The sequence below is a fragment of the Giraffa tippelskirchi genome, chromosome 3 (assembly GCF_054371585.1).
Source record: "Giraffa tippelskirchi isolate mGirTip1 chromosome 3, T2T-mGirTip1v1.2.pri, whole genome shotgun sequence".
Taxonomy (NCBI): domain Eukaryota; kingdom Metazoa; phylum Chordata; class Mammalia; order Artiodactyla; family Giraffidae; genus Giraffa; species Giraffa tippelskirchi.
This window is the reverse complement of record NC_137277.1, coordinates 189748824-189773348: the sequence shown is the minus strand read 5'-3', so window position 1 is coordinate 189773348 and position 24525 is coordinate 189748824. Positions and strand designations below refer to the sequence as shown.

The window sequence follows — 24525 nt, the reverse complement described above, 5'->3', positions numbered from 1 at the left end:
TGCCACTCGTCACTCACTTTATTCGGACACTTAAACGTCCCTCTCTCCCGACAGGGCTCTGTGTACATTTCATTCTTCACAGTAAGGAAAAACTCCATCATTCCCCAAACCCACGAACAGGGAAAATTTTTAGGTCATCTTTAGTTTGCAGCAGAGACAACAGCCCAGCCAGTCAACAAGGCTACATCCACAAGACGCCTGTGTCCTATCCCTACCCTTTCCTCCCCTCGTTTAGAGGTAAGATTAAAAATCTGCTGATTTTAATAGAAATATAGTAACCCACACATTAACACATAAGCAAACATAAATAATGAGGTTTCTTAAACAAGGACAACTTTTTCCAACTGGGTTATAAGATGACCAGGTCAGCCTGAGGGTGAAATGAGAGGCTGAGAGAGACGGTGAAATGGGCAGATTTGCCTTCCTCCCTTGAAATCCCTTCAAGGTGCAGACAATTCAGTAGTACTGAAAAGGCCTCAGCTCTGACACATCTTAGGAGAAAAGCTTGGACGAGGACCCACAAATGCAAACGCTATTTTGCACTTGGTTTTCGATGAACTGAATCTAAGGTCGGCTGGCCCACTCATGAATGGGAGCACGAAACGAGAGGCTTAGGTAAGAGAAAGTTTGACACAAATACAGATTCCTCGACCCACAGTTACTCTGGAAAAGAGGCCATGAGAGGCTGGATCAGTTCTCAAACCTCAGCTAAGGGTGGCTCTTCTTTCTCCCCAGTGTAAAACAGCAAACGCACCTATAAGTTAGAATTACTGGTAGGAGTTCCCTCTGACTTTGGAAGCAAGGAGAAGGCTTTCCAGATACACCTGGGAGACAGGAGGCAAACCGACATCAATTTAAGCGGCGTCACAAAAGAGAGAAGTCTGTTGGAGGTCTTATGAAGCAGTGACGTTCGTGGATGGGCTCAGAAGGGGAAGGCGACAGCCTCGGGACCCCAGGGGCAAGTCCGTCAGCTCTGTGGTCTCGGCTGAGAGTTCAGCCTCCGACGACTCCTCAGCAGACATATCCCCAGAGCAGTCTCCACCAGAGTCCATCTTCCCCGCCACAGCGCTTAACTGAGATGAGCGCCTGACACACAACCCCCCAGCCTGGCACACTGCTGCTGGAGCTTCATGCCTGACCCTCGCTCCCCTCAGCTCTCTGCTCTCCGGCAGGGGGTCTCAGGCCTTTACCGCCAGGCACGATTCAGGAGTTTGACCTGTGCCAGCCTCTTCGTGATCATGGTGGCAAAGACCAGGCCAAAGAGGACGCTGCTGATGAGCACGTAGTCGTAGTCATCCTTCAGGACGTCGAACTGTTTGGACGGGTAGACGCGAGTCTGGTAAATGTCCAAACCGTAGGCCACGACCTGGAGGGCAGAGGGAGCGAGACTCGTGAGAAAGGCACCAGGGGCCCGGCACGGCCGCAGACTCTGGTCGGAAAGGAGATAGACTCCTTGGTCATTTTTCCAAGAGGGAAGCAAAGAGCAGGTGTCACGCAGAGCGGCTATGGATGGATGGGGGGTACAGGGCAGGCTGGGGGCTCTACTCACCAGACAAGTGGACTCCAGGCCTGAGGGAGCTGTGTAGATACCTCGCATTCGAGAAACTGTCTGGTTATAGTTGATGAACCGCTCTGCGTGGATCTGTACGTCTGGAGAATACGGGATCAGGTTCTCCTCTCTGCAAAAACATCAGCCAGGATCACATTCAAAACTGCTGTAAGGGGATCCCCCGGCTGCCCTGAGCCCTGGGTGGTTTCTAGGGCACGGATCAGCCTCAGATCTTCCTCTGAGGCCTACGTGCATCAGGGAGCCAAACACTGAGCAGCTGAGTGTCAGGAAGGGCTGCAAGAAAGAAAGCCGTGTGCAAAGTAAGATCTGGATTCCTACCTTCTTCTGAATCTAAAAAATCCCAGACAACCGGTCATTTCACACTGGAGGAAGAAAGGACCACTTTAAAACCAAAACATTGAGCCACTAGGCCGATTCCGGCTCCTCACTCCAGAGGGCCTCAGTCCACAGCTGCGGGCTCCCTCTCTCTGAGCCATACTCTTCCCTCCCCTGCATGCGAGGATGTATCTACTGCCTCCTCACCCTGCCCACAGTTCCTCACACCCCTGAGGGAAGAGAATTCAGGACAGAGGCAAGAAAACACAGAGATTATGGCCAGAAATTTAAAAATGGATGCACTCAGTAACGGGCTATCGGCCTCCCCGTGTGACCTGGACCTGGTCACCTCCCTCCCTTCATTTCCCAGCGTCCCCACCGCCGGCTGCTCCAGCCGCAGTGGCCTCTAGCCCTCCCTGTAACTCGCCAGACACGACCTCAGGGCATCTGTGGTGGCTGTCTCCTCCACCTGGAAGGCTCTCCCTCGGACATCCACAAGGCCAGCTTCTCATCTCCTTCAAGTCCTTACTAGAATGTCGCCTTTTCAGAGGGGCTTTCCCAGGCCACCCTCTCAAATCTCACCCCATGGACCACCCCTTGTAAGTTTTTTCTCCTTAACATTTACAAGCATCTAACATAGATTGGAAGGTCTGATGTTGAAGCTGAAACTCCAATACTTTGGCCACCTCATGCAAAGGGTTGATTCATTGGAAAGGACCCTAATGCTGGGTGGGATTGGGGGCAGGAGAAGGGGACAACAGAGGATGAGATAGTTGGATGGCATCACCAACTCGATGGACATGGGTTTGGGTAGACTCCGGGGGTTGGTGATGGACAGGGAGGCCTGGCGTGCTGCAATTCATGGGGTCGCAGAGAGTCGGACACGACTGAGCGACTGAACTGAACTGAACTGAACATAGCATTATTTCACTTGCTTATCTTATTTATTGCCCATCTCGCCTCCCCTACTAGAATGCAAGCTCCGTGAGGGCAGACTTGTTCACGGCCACGTCTGCAGCACAGCAGACAGAGGACCGAACAACATCACCAGGAGGAGTTCCTTAACGTCACAGCCTGCAGCGCGTCCCACAGGGGCCTACCTGCTCTGTTCTGTTGGGATCTCGGGGCGGCGAGGATCCAGCAAGGCCTTAGGAAGGGAAAGGATCGCTCCGGAAGGCAGCCCAACTGCACAGAGACAAGTCAACAGAAGTGAGTGTTCACGCGGACCCAATCCCAGATTAGGGCTACTTACAAAAATGTCCTTATCACAGAAATCAAAACAGAGTTTAAAACCAAAAAATCGGGTCAATGAGGCGCCTTTCAATGGCCAAAAACAAGAATCTAATATACATGGGTCTGTAGGAAGGTTCTCACTTTTGAAGACACTAGTTTCTTCACATAGCATCCTGAGACATCAGAAAATAAAAGTTCTAGAATCAAGAACTAGGGAATGATGGAAGAGAAAAGAGTGGAAGGCTGTTGGATCTCTGTATCCCCCATCCTGTCCTCCAGTAGCAGCTGCCCAGCTCAGCAGGCCTCCTCACTGTGGCCAAAGGGAGCATGTGCGCTGGGGCAGCAGGGAGGCTGGTGCGGAATGGGAGCGGGGCACATGGGGGAGGGGACAGGATGCAGGGAGGCTGGTGGGGATGGGGGCGAGGGCATGGGGGAGGGGGCAGGGGTGTGGGGGAAGGGATAGGATGCAGGGAGGCTGGTGCGGGATGGGAGCGGGAGCGGGGCACATGGGGGAGGGGATAGGATGCAGGGAGGCTGGTGGGGATGGGGGCGTGGGGGAGGGGGCAGGGGAGTGCGGGATGGGGGCGGGGCACATGGGGGAGGGGATAGGATGTAGGGAGGCTGGTGGGGATGGGGGCGAGGGCGTGGGGGAGGGGGCAGTGGTGTGGGGGAGGGGATAGGATGCAGGGAGGCTGGTGGGGGTGGGGGCGGGGCACATGGGGGAGGGGATAGGATGCAGGGAGCCTGGTGCGGGATGGGGGGAGGGGATGGGGGGATGCAGGGGAGGGGATAGGAAGGACCTGGCAACAAGAGGTCCCGCAGGATCGCCTGTTTTAGGAACAGCGGGAATTAAATGGGGGAAACCTGTAAGAGGGCTGTCTTCCTCATTTCTGAGGATAAAACAGTGATACAGGGTGTCTGTCAAAGCTCAGAGTCCCAGATGTCTTTGGTAAAAACAAGTGGACAGGGAGCCTGTTAGGCAGTCACTGAGTCCTGAATCTGAACTACACAGAGATGAGACCCTACACCTTGCCAGTCTCTGCAGCCCATCTGCACAGGCTACCTGTGCAGATGACGTCAGGGCTCCATGTTCTGAGCGAGGGGCAAACAGAACAGAGATGTGAAAATGGTTCATCAGAAACAAGGTCTAGGATGGACGTGTCAGCTCTTTTACAGACAGCAAAGCCCGAAGAGGGAAACTTCTCCACTGAAACAAAGCCCTTCTCGCTGATCCCCGCTCTGCCCCCCGCGTGGCTGCCTGAGGGCCCCGCTCACTCACTGAGTAGGTGGCGGCTGGTGATGCCGCGCTCTGTGATGGTGGCCTCCATGGCGCTGATGGCGGAGGGGAAGATGTAGGACTGCTGGAGGGCCTGGGGCAGCTGCGGGCGGTCCAGGGAGCTGAAGGCTGTGGCGTTGTATTGCTCCGTGCCCTCGTAGAGCTCCAGCGCGGTGAGCTCGTTGCGCCGGGCCTTGGTGTTCCAGTACTGGTACTGCGGGGAGAGGGGGCACCACGCTCAGGACTCGGCTGGGAAGGGGAATCAACGTGCAGAGGCACGTCCAGGAAGGAAAAAGCCACAGCATCCAGCTTTCTTCCTGCTACTGAGTTGGGCTTCCCTGGTGGCTCAGCTGGTAAAGAACCTGCCTGCAATGTGGGAGACCTGGGTTCAATCCCGAGGTTGGGAAGATACCCTAGAGAAGCGAAGGACTACCCACTCCAGTATTCTGGCCTGGAGAATTCCACGGGCTGTATAGTCCATGAGGTTGCAAAGAGTCAGACACGGCTGAGCAACTTTCACTTTCACTGAATTCATGAACCTTCAGGGTAGCTGCATCTGGACGATCCAGGTTCACCCCAAGAAAAAAGAATTGGCAAGAGTCTTACAAGTCAGAAGACTAGCAGCTAACATCTGAGCGCTTTCTACATTCCAGGCACTGCTCTAAACTCGACAAGAGGAGGTGACTGCTGCCGCCCCTCTGATACGACACAGGGAGCTTAAGGAACTAGTTCAAGGTTATACAATCAGAAAATGGAAGAACTCGATCAAATCTAGGCGTTCCAGCCCCCTATCCAGCACCCTCTGCTGCCAGCCAAGCAGCAACTGGTTTCCTGAACAAGACGTAAGGAAAGGACTTAAGCTGCAGGAGACCAGCCGTGTCCACTGAGGCTGTGTCAGGCCCAGGTCACCTGCCCCGCCTTACCACCACCCAGTTCTCTGAGTGCACGATGTGGACAGGGCCCTTGGCCTTCCTCTGCACAGAGGAGTGGATGATGCGCCCCGTGACGCCGTCCACGAGGAAGATGCCAATGAAGGTGCGTTCGTGGTGAACATCCGTGCTCTCCGTCACCACGGCCAGCAGGTTGGGGTTCAGGCTCTGGGAAGACGGAGAGAAAAGCTCCTTCAGAACCACAGTGGCACCCCACGGGTAGCACCCCACCATGAGCCCAGGGCAGGGAGGTGGGCACAGAGCCCTCCGGCTGGCAGAGGAAGCAGCTTTTCTGGGTGGAAGAACTTCCTATTCAGGGGTCATCATCGCTATGCTTGTTCAGTGTCCACTGGGGGCTGGGAGCCATGCCAGGGGCTTGGCTCATTAAATCTCATAAACATCCTTGGAAACATAAGTTACTATTTACACTTCACAGATGAAACATCTTAAAGTAGTTCAGCAACTCACTCAAGTCACAAACAAGCAAACAGTCACTCAAGACACAACCGAAGCTGGCCCCCTTCCTGATGGAAGGACACAGGTCCAGCAGCTTGACGTCTCTCCACCAGGGCCCCGCGACTACCACAGCGACGGAGAGGTCTCAGTTCTCGTCTAACTTGACCGACCAGACCAGGTAACGCGGGTGATCGCTCCCTTCCTAAGACGCCTTCTCCCCCTGGCGTCCAGAACGCCCGGGCCCCATCTGTCCTCCTGCCTCAGTGGCTGCTCCTTCTCAGCCCCCTCTGCAGGTCTGTCCTCCACTCCCCAGTCTCTGGATGTTTCTACCTGCGCTCACTCTCCTGGTGATCTCTGCCAATCTGATGACTTCCAGACCACCTACAGGGCTGGCATCACCCGAGTGTACATGTCCAAGCCAGGCCTCTCCCTGAGCTCCAGACCCGACTAATGGACCGCTGTGTCAGTATCACTTCTCAGACGTCTCATGGCAAACTTGACATGCCCCAAGCCAAGCTCCTGTTCTATGCCTGCCAAAACCTGCTCGCCTCTAGGCCTCGCCTCCTCCTCCAACTCCGTCTCTGCTGTGCCAGAGGCTGTAACTCATGTTCATCACCTTAAGGATTACGTTCCCTCACAGGATGGTTCTGCAGCTGACAAGTCACCAGTCCATCTCCCACTCGGGAGGATGCTGGATCACAGATGGAGTTTCTGATGGATCAACCAAGGTTTAACCCCAGAAAGGTCTATCAGCACTACCACTAATCGTAACAGATGACAGCTGCTGGGTAGTGGCCATATGCCTGGCAGTGGGTGGTGTCTCGTGTGATCATCACCACAACCCCAGGAGGAGGGCATATATCAGGCCCATTTCACAGACAATAAAGTAAGGCTCAAAGGGATTAAAAAACTCGCAGAAAGATCCCCTCTCCAGCCATCGCAGAGCCGGAGCGCAAGCCCGGCTCCTCTGCGCGGCAGCAGGTTGCCGCCGTACCTTGTAGAGCACGCTGCGGTCCCCCATCACGCGGCCCTGCGAGTGGACGTGCTCGCTGCTGCGCTTCCCTTTCACCTGGACGATGCGCTGCACCTCCGGGGGGATGGTCAGCTCCCAGCTCAGCTCAGTGGTGAGGTCCTGGGTGGGGCCAAAGACAAGGAACCAGCACTGACCATCAGGAAGGTATCCTCAGGCCTGCGACAACTGTGGCGAGACACGTCCTGCAGTTCAGCGGGTGCCTCTGTGCAGGAGGGAACGGGGATCAGAGGTCCTAGAGAAGCAGCGATAAGGATCTAGTCTGGGAAGAGGTTTTGGAACTCTTGGTTCCAGTAAGAAAACCAGTAAAACCTGGTGTGCAATGGCTGCAAACAGCAGCCTCCTGGGCAGCTGGAGGCACCTGTTGCTTGTCTGGGCTGCCCGAGGGGACCCGAGACAGTCCTCTCCGGGGGACTTGTGTCTGACCCCACACTCCCCAGTCCAGGCTCCAGAAAGCACAGTGCGGTGCCTTTGGAGAGCCCCAGGGAGCAGTAGTCAGCCAAGCCACGGAGTCCACCTGCGCCAAGCTGCAGAACAAGGGGCATGTGGCTGAGGCCCAACACAGAGCCAAGCTCAAGCTCCCTGGCTGCCGGAAGACCCACATCTCCAAGAAGTGCAGCTTCACCAAGTGTGGTGCGCATGAACCTGAAGACCTGGCGGCAGGGAAGCAGCTCCTCCGGGACGGCTGTGGGGTCAAACACAACCCAACACGGGGTGGGCCCGCACCCACGGGGACCTCGGAGCCACCCCTCCTCACTCACGTCCACCGATAAATGCTACTTTCTGTCAAAGAAAAAAGAAAGGTACTAGAGCCAGTGTGAAAGAGGCAAACTAGTCAGTAGTATCCCATTGTTTATCTGAGTGAGACTAATTCCAAGAAAACTTACCACTTCTTATTCCCATCTAAGGTCCCTGTGCACCGAGCCAGCAGTGAGCTACTAAGCCGGCAGGAACCTCAGAATCCCACAAGAAATGTTCTCTATTGTCGTAAGAGACCAATAAAGCAGTATGGTTAAACGCGCTATTATACCTCCGCACACGGAATTACATGAAGCCCTAACGAATGGGGGGGCAGGCGGTGACTAGAGGGGGCTTCCTGATCCGACTGCCGTGTGCACAAGTGGGGTCCTTCTGCGAAGGGCCACTGAGCAGTGACCGCAGGGGTCTGCACTCTTCCCAGTGTCGTGTCTTAATCAGATATGGGTTTAACAAGACAAGGAGGAAGAAAAGACATCAAGTGAAGAAAGCAGATTCCTACTGATGAAATGTGGCTCAGCCCCAGACCAGGTAAGAAGGCACACACCGCAGGCCCGCGCGAGCCGCAGGCTCGTTTCCCCAGCAGCGGGCACGGCGGCGGGACACGTTCCAGCTGGGGATGCAGCTGGCGGCGGGGCTGAAAGGGCCCTTCACGCTTTGCTCACCGACTCTGCATCAGTGCAATCTTTCACTGTGAGACTGTATCCACATGTTACTTCTCTTTAAAACTATTTTTAATAATAATAATCCTTATTAAAAAAGTAAGGCTCCGACGAAAACATTTCAGACTCCTATGAAAACATCACAATTCACTAAAACCCTCCCGGAGGGCAAGGACACCACGGAGCCCCAGGGGTCAGAGTCCGGAAGCCCACCCCCGATGGCTCCCTCTCGGGCTCTGCCTCCTGTGTCTCCCCTCGACCATCTTTATGATGACACCTCAGGGTTCCACTGGTCCCTGACACCCGCACCCTGGGCCACACCCCCTACCCACGAAGAACTCTCTTTCAAAGTCCCTTTTTCATCAACTCAGAAGAACAGTGTTTTTTTACTCACAGGGTAGAGAGCACGCTTTCTGGACAGACCATTCCTATGCTGTTTATGCTAAAGGTTAGCTGTTACAAAATGTCAGGAAAGGGCACTACATTTTTTAAACAACAGCAGGTGAAACCTATATGGCATGTACTGTGTGCCAGACACTGCTTTACGTGACATACTCGTATTAACTCTCCAGCTCGTCACGAAAACACTTTGACATAGTATTATTACCGTTTTGTCTTACAGACAAGAAAAGAGAAGACCAGATGGAAGTCATCTGCCCAAGGACGCGAAGTGCACAAGCCAGGCTTCCTGCACAAGCAGCCAGGTCCAATGTCCGAGCCTCTCCGAAAGGCTTACAGACAGGACGGCAGGACCCGCTGGGAAGGACACGTCTCAGATTAGCCCTCAACACAGCCCTGCTCTCGGGGCCAAGGCCAGCCCTTGTGAAGCTCAGAGCAGGACTTCAGAGCCAGCATGAATCAGTATTTGCAAGAGCTGGACTCAAGTATGTCAGGATCGGAGCAAACCGATCCCAATTCTAGAAACAAAATTCAAAATTCACATTCGATTAAGAGTGGATCAATAACACCACCTTCGTACAGAAAACGCTACTGTTCAATCACCATTGCCACCTCCCACCCTAAGGATGGCGAAAACATTCTTTCTCCCTGCCGCAGGAGGGACGTGGAATGCAAGCTCCACAGGGGCCGAGACCCCGTCTGTCGTGCACAGCTCCTTCCACAGCAGCAGCAACTGGGTCTGCTCCACAAACCCGAAAATGATGGCCTCGGACATCAGGATCCTGCTGATCTACGTTTACGACACCACGGCCAGCATAATTCACTCCTGTTACCTACACCCCTCCCACCCAGGGTCCTGCCGGGACACCTTTCCCACCTTCCGGAGCCGGTATCCACACAGCCGCCCCTGCTCCGCGTCCACCAAGTAGAAGAAGATGGAAGGGGCGAGTTCCTGGAGCCGCTGCAAGACATTCCGAGTGGCTGGGAGAGCTGTGACCTGGAGGACCCAGAGAAGAGTTACAGGGGAGAGCTGTGACCTGGAGAACCCAGAGAAGGGTTACGGGGGGGAGCTGTGACCTGGAGGACCCAGAGAAGGGTTACGGGGGGCACTCGGTGGTCCAGTGGCTAAGACTCTGTGTTCCCCATGCAGGGGGCCCTGGACTGATCCCTGGTCAAGGAGCTAGATCCCACATGCCACAACTGAAGATCCTGCGTGCTGAAACCAAGATTGAAAATCCTGCAAGCCACAACTAAGGCTCAGCCAAATAAATCAAATAAATAAATGTTTGGAGTTTTTTTTTTTTTTTTAAAAAAAGGGTTAAAGGAAAAGGAATCCCTAAGCATGGATTTCTCCAGACTCTCTACGGTTTCCCATCAAAGAGGGCCTTAAGAATAAAACAATAAATCTTACAGGAATTAAAGTCTGCTAGATTCAATCAGGGCTTAAACTGAGTTCTCTTAAGAAACCCAGTCTTCACAAGTGCAGAAAGAGCCATCGCACTGCTTAGAGAAGCCCATCAAGCCCCAGTGTGCGCTGACTGCAGACAGGCCCACCTGGGGCCCACGAGCCGCTGTGTGAGCGCCCTGCCCCCCCCCCCCGACGGGCGGCCCCGCAGCCTCTGCAGACGGCGTACCTTGTGCTCGTCGTCGATCAGCAACAGCACCTTGGCATAGTCCTGATCCATGATGGGCAGGAGCAGAGACTGCAAGACGGGGCGCTTCAGCACAGGGGGGGCCACCTGACTCCACTTCCCAAAAATGGGGTTGAAGACATAGAGTGAACTCATTCCCGTCTCCTGAAATGGGCAAGCAACGGTCAGCCTCCACCAACAGGAAAAGACTGCAAATCCTAAGGAATTGGGGACCTGAGCCCAGCCACAGCAGATCCCCTCGTCTTTCCACACCTTGTGGAAAATAAAGCTTTGGGTGAAGGTGAAAGCGTCTGAAGGCTGATGTGTCAAAAGGGTAAAAGTTTAACTGCCTCTAGCTCCAAAGCTAAGAATGGGTCACGCTGAGGAACAAACGAACTGTCTGCCAGCCCCCTTTCCAATGATGGAAGAATGTATCTGCAAAAAGCCATCTGCCCCTTGGGAGGCGGAGGCATGAACAGCTGCTGTCCTGCCCTCCACCACCCGGAGAAGAGCAAACCGCCCTTCAGGCACCAACGGCCACCGGTGTCTGGGAGAAACAGGGCTGGCTTGCCAGGAACCCGGTGAAATCACACCTACACCACAGTCACTTCCTCATCAGCAGGCGGAGGGGGCGCCACTCAGGCAAAAAACTGGAAGAAGACAGAGCTCTAAGCCCCGACCCCCCGCCCGTACCTCAGAGAATCCCACAGGCCCGACTAAAGTGACAAACACAGAACTGCACCCACATGGGCTCAGAGGAGCGGCGCGGGCTCACCTTGTCCTTCAGCAGGAGGGTGCACTGGGGCGGGTGGGGGAAGTGGGCAGTCGTCCTCTGGACCATCAGTTCAAAGGAGGAGTCTGGCTTGACGTTAGGGAGATACTGTTTCCACAGGATGGTGCCAGAGCTGCTCTCGATGCCAAAAAGCTGCAAGATAAACACCGGGCTCACTACCAGAACGGCTGACCCAGAACTACTTCTGTCCTTGAAAACCAAAACCGGCTCCAGCTCCCGCCCTGACCCCCTCCCAGGACCTCTGAAGGGCTCACCTTGCCTGAGGCTGTCACCATCACCATCATCTTCTGGAGGTTGAATTCATCCCTGGCCAGAGTGTCAATGTTGATCTCATTCTTGATCTGACTCCGGGGCTTCCGAGCATCGTAAAACACTTTCCAGAGATGGGAGGTCCACGCCTGCAGCAGGATGAGCTGGGAGGACAGGCGCTTCAGGAACATGCCCAGCAGGCCGTCTGGTGTCAAGGAAAAGGGACCACGGCTGAGGCTCTCTCCTTGTCGGAGTGGGGCTTTCCAGCGAGGGGGCACCTGCTCCCCCTAAGGAGGGCTCTCTCCCTCTCCTCCGGACCACTCGAGTCATCCACCCCTCAGGCCACGAGCCCAGGGAGCAGTCCTTTGTCCGATGCCAACAGTCTCACACTCAGGCACAGCCATGCTCAGCATGCCACCTGCCTGGCATCTCGGGAAAGGAGACTAAGAGGGCAGGGAGCAGCCATGCAGGGTGCAGCCGTGCCATAAACCTCTCCACCATAGGCCCACAGCCAGGACGGCCAGAGGAAGGCTTCCAGGCGCTGTGACAGAGCCGGACGAGGGCCGGGAGCGGGGGTGCCGGGGTGCACATGTGTGGGTCATCAACAGGAACTTCCGTTTCTCGCGGCTTCGGGCCTACGTTGTCAGTTGCTCAACCTGCTCCCAACAGACCTACCCGCAGCCCATTCCCAGGGTTCCCTTTCACCCCACCCCTTCCTCCATCTATGAGACCTGCTGCTGCTGCTGCTAAGTCGCTTCAGTCATGTCCGACTCTGTGCAACCCCACAGACGGCAGCCCACCAGGCTCCGCCATCCCTGGGATTCTCCAGGCAAGAACACTGGAGTGGGTTGCCATTTCCTTACCACCCTCAAATCTCCGATGGAGACGAGACTGGTCACCACAGCAAGGCAGCACGGTAAGAAGCAAGGCCTCTGAGGCTGCAGACCGGGATTCACATCCCAGAGGCACTGCTTACAGGCTGGGTGACCTTGGAGAAGGAAACAGCAACCCACTCCAGTATTCTTGCCTGGGAAATCCCATGGACAGAGGAGCCTGGAGGGCTGCAGTCCATGAGGTCGTAGAGAATCAAACAACACCCTTGAGAAACATACTTCACCTTGTAGCCTCCAGCTGCCCATCTGTAAAACGGCACAGCACCCACTGGGCTGCTGCCAAGACTAGACCACGTGAGGGACCCCCGGGATCTCCCGGGGTGGGGTACAGAGTGCTCACTGGGAAAGAGCAGTGCCTTTTCTCGGCCAACGTCCATCAACCTCGGCTTAAGGAAGAGAAGCGAGAGGCACACAGGACGAGTCACAGGCAAGCAGTCCGCGCACACAGGGCACACACCGTGCCGAGGCAGGTCGGGGAAGACAAACGACGGCCTGAAAGCCAGCCGTGTGGGCAGGCCACAAGCAACAGGCAGCGGGAAGCAGGTTTTACCTTGGATGGCTGGATCCAGGCAGCGGAAATAAACAGTAAAGTCACGTTAATCCTCGGCTTGAGAACCCCTGTGGAGCCTAGCAGGAGGGCTGGCCCCGAGCAGGCTCTGGGCAAACACCACCTGGCTGGCCGGGCAGACGGACGGAGCGGGGAGGGGGCAGGACAGAACCAGGGGAGAGGGAGCCAAGTTCGTCCTGGGTGCTGGGCCCGCAGCCAGGTCCGGAGGGCGCTGGCCTAGTCCCCCAGAACCCGGCCAATCTAGTCACGTCTCTCTGGAAAGCTGGGACTCCTGCTCTGGGGACAACAGGTGTACAGTGCCTGACAAGGTGCTTGACAGATTTCAGGTCCTCAAACAACAGCAGCTATGACGATGCTACGTTAAGACTCTTTTTCATCGCAATCTTTCCTTAGAAAGAGTCACAAGGCACTCCTTTCGGAGAGGAGTGCTTCCATAAACCACAGGGCCACAAACACACTGGAAACAGGGCACAGAGCTGGTTCAGAACAGACCAGCAAAGCGGCCACGCCCGAAGCCAGGGATGGGGGCCACAGCGTCGCCGGCGGTCCGGGAGCACCCCCACCGGCAGCTCAGCTTCCCGGCCCCTGTTCCTACCTGCCTTCTTGCCAAACTCCCCTTCCAGCTCCGCCTGCGCCCCGGTCAGCGGGAGGTCCACCATCTCCAGGCACACCACCTCGGCCAGGGACTCCTCACGGCTCCACAGCACCACCCTCCCTGCTGTAAGAGCCAAGGTCACCAGAGTCAGGCCCGCCTCCGTCGTCCCCTGAAGGGACCCTTCTCGGAGGCTTAGGGGCCACCACCGCTCGCAGGCATAAAAGAGAAATGGCGAGGCTAGGGGCTGGGGTCAGAAGCTCAAGTGAGGAGAGTTCTTGTCTCCCGCCCAGGAGTGCTGAGGAATTATTCAAAAGCAGGTCACCTACGGCTCTGGGAAAAACAGGCAGGATACATTCTACTTGAATCCTTCCCGGAAGCCTGTCCACAGCCCCAGATGAAGTGTCTGAATGCAACTCATGGGCAGGCCCAAAAAAAGGAGCTGAATGAGGCCCACTCACCCAGCTGCTGCAGGAAAAGTAGCAGGTGATCCTCTGTCTGGACCAAGGCCCGGTAGCCCACGGAGTCATCCTTCTTCAAGAAGACCTGGATGTACAGCTGTGAACCAGTCAAGACCCCTGCAGTCAGCGAGAATCCAGACACCTCTCAGAGCACCAGACCCAGAGATTCAAAGCATGAGGAGTGGTCAGAGGTCCAGGTCCCAGCATCCCCGTGTCCAAACCACACAGCGTTTCCTGGACTCCACTTACGGACACGGTGCATCCCTAGGAGCTGACAGAGCAACAGTGCAGGTGGCCACCTCGGGTCCTCTCCACGGAGGAACCTGAGACCGTCTCGGCTACCCTATCATTCATTATGCGCCGATCACACCCCACAAAGTGAGCAGGAGGCCCGGAGCAGACTTTCCATTTTAGAGACTAAGCAGCAACCGCCCAGGGAGGCTGAGGAACACCACGGAACATGCACAGAGGCAATGGTGGGCAGCGAGAGCGTCTTGAATTTCACCAGGCATGGCTTCCTTGTTTATAAGGCTAGGGCAGTGTAATCAGACTACCAGGAGGATGTTTTTTTTTCATATTTATTTGCCTGCACCCCATCTTAGCTGTGGGACTTGGGACCTTTGTTGCCACATGTGGGATCTTTAGTTGAGGCATGTGGGATCTAGTTCCCTGACCAGGGATTGAACCCAGGCCCCCTGCACTGGGAGCGCAGAGTCTTAACCACTGGACCATCAGGGAAGTCCCTTATCAGGAGGATTGAATCGATCAGTGAATAAGTAAAAAGCTTAGCATGGAGCCTGGCACACTGACAGCTTGGCTTAAATGTACTTCTTTTACTGGTATTCACAGGCGTTTCTGACAAGCCAGGGGCTCAGGTAGAACTACAGCCCACGTCTGGGACTCGTGGTGGTGAGCTGAGCCCGAGGAAGGAGAGCCTCAGGCTGAGAAGCCCCCAGGCCCTGCCTCACCCGCTCGGGCCGCGTGCCATTCTGTTCCAGGCTGAAGGTGATCGCGGTGTCGAGCAGCCGCCGGCCTGTCTCCACCAAGTAGAGGTTGATGGTGTAGGTCTGGTTGAAGCAAGCCAGCGAGTCCTAGGGTACAGACCGCATGGGTCAACTACAGGAGTTCCCCAAAGCAAAGTCTCCCAAAGGAAGTCCAAGAATTTGGGTGGGGCTGGGGGGGCGGGCAACATCCTAGAGAAGGACCCGGGCCAAACAGCAAAGCTAAATCCTAAGGCAGAAATAAGGTGCATGAGTGAAAAAGTAAAACTACAACCACTATACACACTTACTCCAGAAGGAAGCAAGGGGAGTGGAGAGAGACTTCCCCAAGAGTCACTGGTAAGACCACAGGCGGGGAAGCACACCCTCCTCGGGAAAAGCCGAGGAGACGGAAGCCATGACAGAACCCAGGCCTCCGGCCAGGGCCCTACACTCTGCTTCAGGGCAGCTGCTCAGACCAACCCCTCCACTCCGCCAGCAGGGACCCCTCGGGACAGGGGGAGACGGAGGCCAGAGGGGAACACACTGAAGAAGAGATTTCTAGGAATTCTACTTTGAGAAACATGGTTTAATTTACGAAACTTAGAAAACCCCATCTGAGGCTGGGGCCTCGAGGAGACCTGCAGCCTTGACCGCTCCTCCAGATTCGCTGGGGGGCCCGCCCCACCTGCGTACAGGTCTGGCGCACTGCCCAAAGCCACACCTACCTGGGGACCAGACTTCTCCGAAAAGCTCCCGGGTGACCCATCTTCAGAAACGCTAGGCTTCTGCTACGGAACCGAGAAGGACGGAAGGAGAAAATACAGCCAAAGGGTCACCTCCCAGCCATGAAAATGAAGCTTCCACTTCTGGGTCTTCTCAGCCCTTGGGAGAGGGCAAATCCCATCCCCCATCTCCATCCACACATCCCACGCAACCCGGAACAGTCCCAGACAACTGTGAGTGCGCCCCATTCCTGGGGACAGAGGAGGCGTGCACAGAGCTCCACAGATGAAGTCAGAACCTACTTCTCAACAGCCTCCTGCTCACCCCTGCCCCCGCCCCAGCTCAAAGTGACCAGGTGAACACGCCCAGACTTTTGGTTCTCAGAACTTCCAGCAAAGATAAGGAAGGAAAACCCTGGGACTTCCCTGGCATTCCAGCAGTTAAGATTCAGGGCTTCCGCGGCAGGGGCATGAGTTCAATCCCCAGTCAGGGAACTAAGATTCCGCATGTGGCCAAGTGCTGTTATTCCCAACACTCACCGCCTCGTTCCGACAGGTCATGACTGCAGCCACTGTCTTCTCCCCGGTGGTAGCGAAGCTCACCAGAGCAGCCTGGGGGTAAAGTCAGGCGTCAGTTCCTAAACAGGGCCTGTCCTAGCCAGCAGTCTTAGGGTCACCTCCACTGGAAGAACCCTTGGCCTTGGAGTTAAACATGCTCCCAAGTTTGGAGCATCATGGCCAGAGCACTGAGAACAGAGGGAGGCCCCACTGCACCCACAGCTGAACCAGTCCCTGCCTGACCTCCAATACAGGCAAGCTCAATGCTGCTCTTCGCATCTATAGGGAAGTTCTAATTAACGTGCCCACTCACGAGTGGAGTCAGGAAGGTACCACTTTACCCTAAAAATCCTCCCTAACTCTCAAAAGAAAAAAGCATTCCATTTCTACTCTAAGGCTCATGGAAACACTCATGGAGAGAGGTCTTCTCTCTTGAGTAAGTATTTCCAGATTCAAAGGCAGGGATTGCCAGCACCAAGGCCTCAGCTAGATCCTCTGAATCCGAGCAAACCACGCCGCCTGCAGTTACCTGCGGGAAGTCTCTGAGCAGACTCAGGGTGCCGCGATGACAGTGTAGCAGCGCGTAGTGGCTCGGGGACAGCTGCAGGAAGAACTGGGCCCGAGAAGGGTCCACCGCGCTGGGCTGTGTGGGCAGGACCCGGGGTTGGAATCCACTTGCGAATTCCAGGTCAAGAGACTGGGAGACGAGAAGGAAGAGGCTGAGGGCCGGGAGAAGAGGGGGGACAGACCATCCCAGGCTGGTGGCCCCTGTCCCACTTTGCCAGTGAAAGTAACGAGGCCTCGGCACAGGGCTCCGTAAGCTCCCGTTCAGGCTCTCCAAGGAGGAGAGTGGCCCGTCTGCCCTCATTCCAGTTCAGCCAGAGGCCTGACCTCAAAGGGGCTGCCTGGGAGAAAGGCTTTTCCCAGCGGCCGGGGCAGCAGCTCTAGCCTCTCACCTGCAGTGGGCTCTGCCTCAGCTCCCACTCCGCCTCCAGGGCCAAGGTCTGGAGGGACCGAGAGCTCGGGTCGGGGCACCCCAGGACAGCCTCATCCACCACACCGCAGGCCCCGGTGAGACTCCGCAGCCAGGGGGTCGACACCCTGACCTATACGAAAGAGGTGAGAGCGGGAGGCTCCTGGGGACTCTCACATTTCCCTCTCAGCTCGCCAGCCCATCATCACCAGATCCCAGGCGAGGGTCTTGGCTCAGAGGTTCTTCCCGGTGGACTGAGGAGTCCTTCCCATCCCTCCCATCCTCCGAGAGCTCCTCAGCTGGAGAAGATCGGGATCTGCCTGCTGGTAGTTTGAAAAATAAACCAGGCCCTTTCCAATACTGGACACTTTTTTCTTGTCTTGGTGAAGTCTGGCTGCAGTTCACTCTTAGTGACTACTGTTCTGAGCACTGAGTGTAGAAATAGCCACTTCCTCTCTGCTCCAATGTCACAGGTGCAACAGGGCAGCTGTAGCCACAGTGCCAGCAAGGCTGGGAGCTGCAGGGCATCCATACTTGACCCTTCTGATCAGCATTTTTCTACTGCATTTGTCATATGTGGTTTCACATTATCACCTTCAATATCACCTTGTAAGATAATACAGGCAATGAACAGATGTATGAAATTTTTTTTTAGCCACCCCAAGAGAGCACCATGTGCAAATCTGAGGGCTTTAAATAAGTGCCTGATGGGCAGAAGGCAGCCATCAAGTGCCCAGAATCAGGGAGTGTGAGTGGCTCTCGCCTCCACCCAGCCGGGTTCCCTTGCCCCCACTGCAAAGAAGGGCTGTGCCTGCTCCTCTCCGCGATGCACGGGGCTCCTCCAGCCAGACCGCACCTGCTGAACGATCTCTCCGTCTTCCACGCTAAACTTGACAATGTTCACATGGCTGAAGGGAACGACTCCGAGGGCCCACACGACCCCCGAGCCGTAGGAATACACCATCTGGTAGTGGATGCTGTCACTGAGAGAGGGAAGGAAGAGCAGGGAGCCACAGCTTTAGCCACAAGACAGGACACCCTCAGGGGCCCAAAACCCGGCCGCCAGGGACTTAGCCAGAGGTCACAAACTAGCAGTCTCAGATAGGTTTTGTTTGCCTGTTTTTTTTTTTAAATTTGAATTTGTTGTCAACATTCAGAACTGAGATTTGGCATGTAACGAGATTTCTAGCTTTTCTTAAAAGAGTAAGATGTGGTAATGCTAGGCCTACCTACATAGAGCACAGTCAGCTGAGTAAGGCTGCCCCCTTGAGGCGGGCCAGGCACACTGCGGCTTCCAACATTCCCCACCAGGCCTGCTCTGTGCACGGATGCTATGCACTCGGCCCCACAGCAATCTGAGCGCTGGGTCCCACTCCCCTCGCTCGACTGGCTCTCGGGCCCAGGTAGAGAGTCTTCTCCTCTCTGTAAAGGAAACTCCAGAAGCAGCCATAGGCTTGGAGTTCAGGCCTAGGGGCTAGTGAGCCCCAGACCCTACAGAGGATACAAACGCTTCGACTACCAAGGAGAAAGACGGGCTGGTACAGAGCAGGAGGAGGCGGCCCCCACCGAGGGGAGGCAGCCTTACCTCTCCGGGAGGCGTTCCGCCCACTTCAGGTGCCCACTGGAGAGGTGATGGAGGGCGAGAGTGGTCTTCTTCAGGACCGCGACGTACCTCACCGACTCCTGCAGGCCGACCAGCCCAAGCGCCTGGAAACTGGGCACAGGGATGCGGTGAGTGGCGCCCAGAGACTCCTGAGCCTCAGGCTGGAGGATCCGGGACACAACCGCCACAGCTCGGTAGGCAACAAAACAGGCTTTGGGGTCAAATGCATCCGGACCTTAATCTTGGCTCTGCTTTCCACTGGCTGACTTGAAAGATTGTACCTTCAGCCACTCTATTATAGTGTTTCCCTGAAACTCCCTGAATCTCCTAAGGGCTGTTCCTTTCTTTCCCTGGAACTTCACAGTAACCAGGCTAACCCTCTACCACAGCAGCTATCAGACAGTTGTCATTAGCAGGCTGCACTCTGCCTCACCCAAATGGAAACTGTTTCACATTCACAAGTGGGTTCCCACTGCCTGGGGGAATCCCCAAGCCCTTACCTAATAAATTACTATCAGAAGATGTACAACCTAATACCAGCAATCCTATCATTTAAACAACTTATCAAGATGTAGCTAAAACAGTAGCTCAAACTGTTCTTAAACATAAAATTAAAACACAGGAAGTTTTATACTCCATCCTCACAATTAGAATCTTCTTTCCCTAGTAGCTCAGTTGGTAAAGAATCTGCCTGCAATGCAGGAGACCCGGGTTCGATCCCTGGGTCGGGAAGATCCCCTGGAGAAGGAAGTGGCAACCCACTCCAGTATTCTTGCCTGGAGAATCCCATGGACAGAGGAGCCTGGCGGGCTACAGTCCATGGGATTGCAGAGAGTAGAACGTGACTCTGTGACCAACTTTCACTTTCACTTTCTCATACCTAGAACGCTGCAAAGTTCTCACGTTGCAGTAAGATTAGGAAAAGCAATCAATGCCAGAAATGAACACTGCACCTAGCACGGACTCTGCCTCTAACAGGCGCTCAGTACACGCTGGCTGAGAAGCACACGTCCCATGACCTCACGACGCCAAGAACGGATACTTGGTGCTCTCTGGTGGGTTTTCCCCTTGGGAAAAAAAGCCAAAAGGCCCAGAACTCCTGTCTACATAGGAAGTGTGCTCCAGCGAAGCCTCTAACCAAACCAAGATGAAATTCAGCTTCTGTCCCCTCTACCTGCCACTGTCCAGGGTAACCTCCCAGTTCAGGCCACCGATGTTCGTCTCCCAGGAGCGCATGATTCGGCCTCCATTGGACACAGTGATTGCATCTGGAAGAGAAAAGACGACGTGAGATCATCCCCGAAACCGTTGCGCTGTCTGGAGCCTCCCAGGGCCCGTGACGGGTGGCCTCACCGCCCACGTGCAAGTGCAAGCAGCAACTGCATCTGTCCTTTCCCGCTGGGCATCCCTACGCCCTGCCCTCCCAGGCCCCGAACAATGGAAGGAACCCAGGAAAGAGAGAGGGAGCTGACGCCGACACAGGGACGAAGCCGGACTCCACCTACCCTGTCCGTAGAGCAGCATGGCATCCACCGCCCCTTCTGCTGTGCCCTTGTCAACATGGCGCCACACTGAGAGACAGGAGAGCGAGAGGCTACTATGGACCGCGGCTACTATGGACCACGAGGCATCCAGGAAGCCCCGGGGGGAGGAGGGGGACCGGAGAAGCCTTTGTTTGCACAGAAGTGGCTCGATTCATTTCAGGGAGGGAAGGATTACCGCTAGCTGGCAGTGACCCACCCCCACTCCCGACTCCCGGGGTAACGAGGGGAGCCACCGCTGTGCCGACCTGCGATCGCCGCTCTTCCCATCCCCACCCCCACCCCACCCAAGAAATAAACAAACAAAGACAAAATTCACAAAATCCCTATGACTCACAAGCAAAGCAGTGATTATAAATCACATTTCCATGATTTTAATGCCTAAAATCATCCACAAAAGCAATATAAATAATTGGAGGTGGGGGAGGGAGGAACAGCCAAAACTTGACTGTAAAATATTAGTAGAAAGATATATTTTTTGCAGCAATATCTTATTTAAGGACAGTGGACATGGGCTGAGGAAACAAACTCAAAGGCCAGTTATAGGAATGTATTAAATATTCAAAGATGGCAAAACTGAAAAATAAATAAATAAATGATCCTAATCCAGTAAAGACGCATCTTTCGGCCATGTTGTCCCCAGGGGTGGGGTATCAGCCAGGCAGACATCACCAGCCGCAGGGCATCCTGGACTCACTACGGGCAGCCACGCCATCCCCAGCTACCCGTCTACACAGTCCACTCACAGATCTCCCCAGTCCGAGAATTTAATGCTGCAATCACATTCTTCTCTGTGGCCACAACCAACTTCTTGGATCCAGGGGAAAATTCCAAAGAGGCAAACTTGAGCTTCCCAACATACTGCTGTCTCCTAAAGGAAAGAGGCCAAGGAAATGGAAGGGGCCAATGCCATCGCTGCAAAGGACACTTTGGAAAAAAGACAACTGCATAAATGCAGGAGGTTATCACCATCACACCTGTCTTGGGGTGCATGAGAAATGTTAATGAAGAGATCTGACCAAAAGCAAGATTTCCAGGCAATATACTCAGGAACAAAGGGAAGAAGAGAGAATACACCCTAACAGCTAATGTAACACTCTTCCTTCTAAATGCAAGCATGTATTTACCTTACCCAAAAGAGCACCTGGCCTAAATCCCACTAGAATGAAATTAGTCTTCTCTGTACTCATTAATAGTGGGACCAGGGACTTCCCTGCTGGTCAAGTGGGTAAGACACTGTGCTCCCTATGTAGGCGATCTAGGTTCGACCCCTGGGTGGGGAACTAGATCCCATGTGCTGCAACTATTTTTTAATATTAAAAAATAGTGGGACTAGACGCTCATATTACACATGAGAGAAGAGACATGAACCCTGTTATCGATGAGCACACAATCCAACTTCCCCTTTTATTTTCACTGACCTTTGGAGAAAAATTATACAAATATTCTAACAAAGCTTGACAGACTTGAGTCAGGCCTTTGCTCTTTGCAGCCTGTTGTAACCCACACAGCGCTCGGGATCCATCTGACTCATTACTCATACTTTCCTTGGAATATACCCCATCACTTTCAACACTCTTATCTCGGCATAAAGGGAATGCAATGAGCTTCCCCTGGCACACTACCAAGTACAGAGGTGAGATGCATGTTGCTGTTCACGAATGCAACCTCTAGCAAATTAAACACATAACATTTATACAGAATGTCCCTTGTTACATTGTCTGGTCTAACTTCTCACAAAAAAAGAATCTATACTGGCACAGAGTGACAGGTTTATATGACATCTGACCGTTTCCATCTGTATTCTGACCTGCTTTAACCTCACTGGGGTCACCGACCCCTTTATGACACAGGACAAACACTACCACTCTCATTCTAGAGGCGAGGAAACCAAAGCCCACCGACTTCGACGAACTGCTGTTAGAACCAGAATGCAAAATTAGGTCTAAATCTAAATCTAATCTAGTCTTCTAAGTCTAAATCCCATGCTCTCTTTTAGAATGCTGTTCCCTTTTATCTGGGCTACAAAAGTAACGCCTACTCACTGACGAAAACGTGAGAAATACATAAAGGTATAAAACAGAAAACAAAAATGCGCCTAAAACGCCGCCAGCCACAAACTTTTTTTTTTCAGCCATGAATTTTTTTTTCAGCGGTAAACATTTAACATTTTAGTGTCTTTCTTTCTGTTTACTTTTCAACGTATAAACTGTATATACCTAGGATTCTGCTAAATTGGATGACACGTTGTACACGTGGAACATATACAACACGGGTTTGAACTGAGCAGATCCACTTACACGCTGGTTGTTTTCTTTTCTTTCCTTTCTGGGTGGCACCTTGAGACTTGTGGGATGTTAATTTCTCAACTAGGGATCAAACGTGGGCCCCTGGCACTGTAAACATGGAGTCCACCAGGGAATTCCCTACGCCGGTTGTTTCCTACAGTCAATTCTGCAGTACCACACAATCCATGGTTGGTTGAATCTGTGGGTGTGGAACTGCAGATACAGAGGGCTTACTATAGGTTACACTCGATTTTCGACGGCAGGGAGAGTCTGCATCCCTAACCCCTGCGAACTGTACATATTATATTGTGAGCATCTGCCCACATCATTAAAAATGAGACTTTTGGGAATTCTCTGTAAGTTCAGTGGTTAGAACTCCCCTGCAGGGGGCATAAGTTTGATCCCTGGTCAGGGAATTAAGATCCCACAGGCCACAGCACTCCCCCCGACCCACAAAAAAAAAACACATGACTTATGCTGCATTTGCCACACTGCCTTATATCATGTACTTATATATCTGCCCCCTCACCAGCCTGAGTTCCTTTCAATCTCTGCATCGCACCTAGAACGACCACTGGCCAACAACAAGCACTCAACAAACACGCGAATCCATTTGTTTGATATAGAAAAGACTTCACAGAGGAGCTAGGCTCTGAAAGTGTTCCCTGAATGGCAATAATTGGTGACACACTGACTGTACTCAATGAGCCAGCCACTGCGCTGAGTGATTTAAAAGAACTGCCTTATTCATTCTTACAGCTACTGTGGGAGGTAATGGACTATCAGTAAACTCAATTACAGATGAAGAAACGGAGGCACAGAGTGGGTTAAGTAATTTTCCTAAGATCACAGAATGCTTAAGAGGCAAACTGACATTTCAAGCAAAAGTGAGCCAATGTCCTGGCCTTAAGGATGGGGTGGGTGGGTAGATGGCTGGGTGAATGAGGGGGTGAGCGACTGAATGAGTGCATTAATGAGACGGGAATGAACAAAAGTGCAGAATGAGTGAATGAATTACGAGAGAGTGAGTGAGCCAGTCAGTGAAGAAAGAACGAATGAATGGCACCTCCTGGCTGAAGTGAGTCTTAGGCGGCCCTGTTCTGAGCCCATGGCAGAGTTGGGTGGGAAGGGTAGGGAAAGAGGATCTTCACTGAGGGCGGTAGACGACGCACACCCAGCAGATCAAACACCTGACAGTCACAGAAACGCGGCCGGGCGGGGAAGAGAACTGACCTCTGACCAGAACCTCAAGCAAGCCCGGATGGCAGAGCCCGCTTCACTGGCTTGCGACCCGTACAGCCGCACAGGGGCTAGCTCAAAAGGGCCCCCAACTCTCGCTTTAACGCTCTGCCGTGGCCACCTTAAAACTCTTTCAAAATTTTTGAAAGAGGGGTTTCACATTTCATTTTGCCCTGGGCCCCGCAAGTTATGCAGCCGGCCCTGATGCATGGTAAAGCCCCCCTCCTTTTAAGCAGAAGAACAGGTACTGGGAAAATAGTTCCAGAACAGAAACCGCCCCCCGCCCCGTACGCACCAATCAAACTTGCCCACTTGGTCTTCGTAGACCGCGGCCGCAGGGATAAGCAGGGTAGCCCAGAGCCACAGCCTGGAAGCCGCGGCCGCCGCCATGATGGTAGCGCGGGCCCGCCCGCCGCCGGCCCGGCATGCACCGCGCCGCGGGCCCCGCCTCCGCGGAACCATAGAGTTGGGCCCACAGGCGGGGTCCTGGGCGCGGAACCATAGAGTTGGGCCCGGCATGCACCGCGCCGCAGGCCCCGCCTCCGCGGAACCACAGAGTTGCGCTCACAGGCGGGGTCCTCGGTGCGGAACCATAGAGTTGGGCGCACAGGCGGAGTCCTGGGTGCGGAAGCATAGAGTTGGGCCCACAGGCGGCGTCCTGGGTGCGGCGCCCCAAACTCTGGCGTCCCCTGCCCGCGTGGGAAGTCTACCTGGAGACTCGGGGCGGAGGGCAGGCGGCGGCCGGGCAAGGAGGAGCGGGCCTCAGCGCGGACTGGGTCAGGCACAAGCGAGGGCGCCCACCGAG

The 24525-nt window shown here is 54.4% G+C and overlaps 1 protein-coding gene, 1 non-coding gene and 1 pseudogene across 17 annotated transcripts; 1 reads left to right on the top strand and 2 right to left on the bottom strand.

Annotated features, from left to right (window-relative positions):
* On the bottom strand, nt 1-24137 carry EMC1 (ER membrane protein complex subunit 1). 16 transcript variants are annotated; one of them, XM_081574930.1, is made up of 24 exons: nt 24016-24137; nt 20940-21064; nt 20158-20223; nt 19827-19920; nt 18635-18763; nt 17906-18032; nt 17033-17182; nt 16606-16773; nt 16059-16130; nt 15522-15584; nt 14782-14904; nt 13814-13910; nt 13356-13478; nt 12743-12751; nt 11305-11504; nt 11033-11182; nt 10261-10422; nt 9504-9623; nt 6774-6911; nt 5318-5491; nt 4398-4608; nt 2986-3070; nt 1550-1679; nt 1-1366 (listed from the first exon to the last, which is right to left on the bottom strand). In XM_081574930.1, the coding sequence occupies exons 1-24, from the start codon at nt 24108-24110 to the stop codon at nt 1187-1189; spliced, it is 2991 nt and encodes a 996-aa protein (XP_081431056.1). In that variant the 5' UTR covers nt 24111-24137; the 3' UTR covers nt 1-1186. The 16 variants fall into 16 exon arrangements, with proteins under 16 accessions (XP_081431056.1, XP_081431057.1, XP_081431061.1 ...); XM_081574931.1 differs by having other exon boundaries at nt 15522-15581; XM_081574935.1 differs by lacking the exon at nt 12743-12751 and having other exon boundaries at nt 17906-18065; nt 18569-18763.
* On the top strand, nt 7098-7211 carry LOC145543963 (small nucleolar RNA SNORA70; annotated as a pseudogene).
* LOC145544005 (small nucleolar RNA SNORA43) lies at nt 17434-17570 on the bottom strand. Its single transcript, XR_014081231.1, has one exon. It is a non-coding gene; the product is annotated as a small nucleolar RNA SNORA43 (small nucleolar RNA).
* Nucleotides 24138-24525: the final 388 nt, after the last annotated feature.

What these genes read in the sequence shown, in the direction of transcription:
- EMC1 (XM_081574930.1), bottom strand. Translation starts at nt 24,110, where the DNA reads ATGGCGGCGGCCGCGGCTTCCAGGCTGTGGCTCTGGGCTACCCTGCTT. An exon ending in CCCTCCTGCTGAAGGACAAG is followed by an intron (nt 10,423 to 11,032) that starts GTGAGCCCGCGC and finishes TGCCCATTTCAG; the next exon opens with GAGACGGGAATGAGTTCACT. An exon ending in TGATCGACGACGAGCACAAG is followed by an intron (nt 9,624 to 10,260) that starts GTACGCCGTCTG and finishes TGGGTCCTCCAG; the next exon opens with GTCACAGCTCTCCCAGCCAC.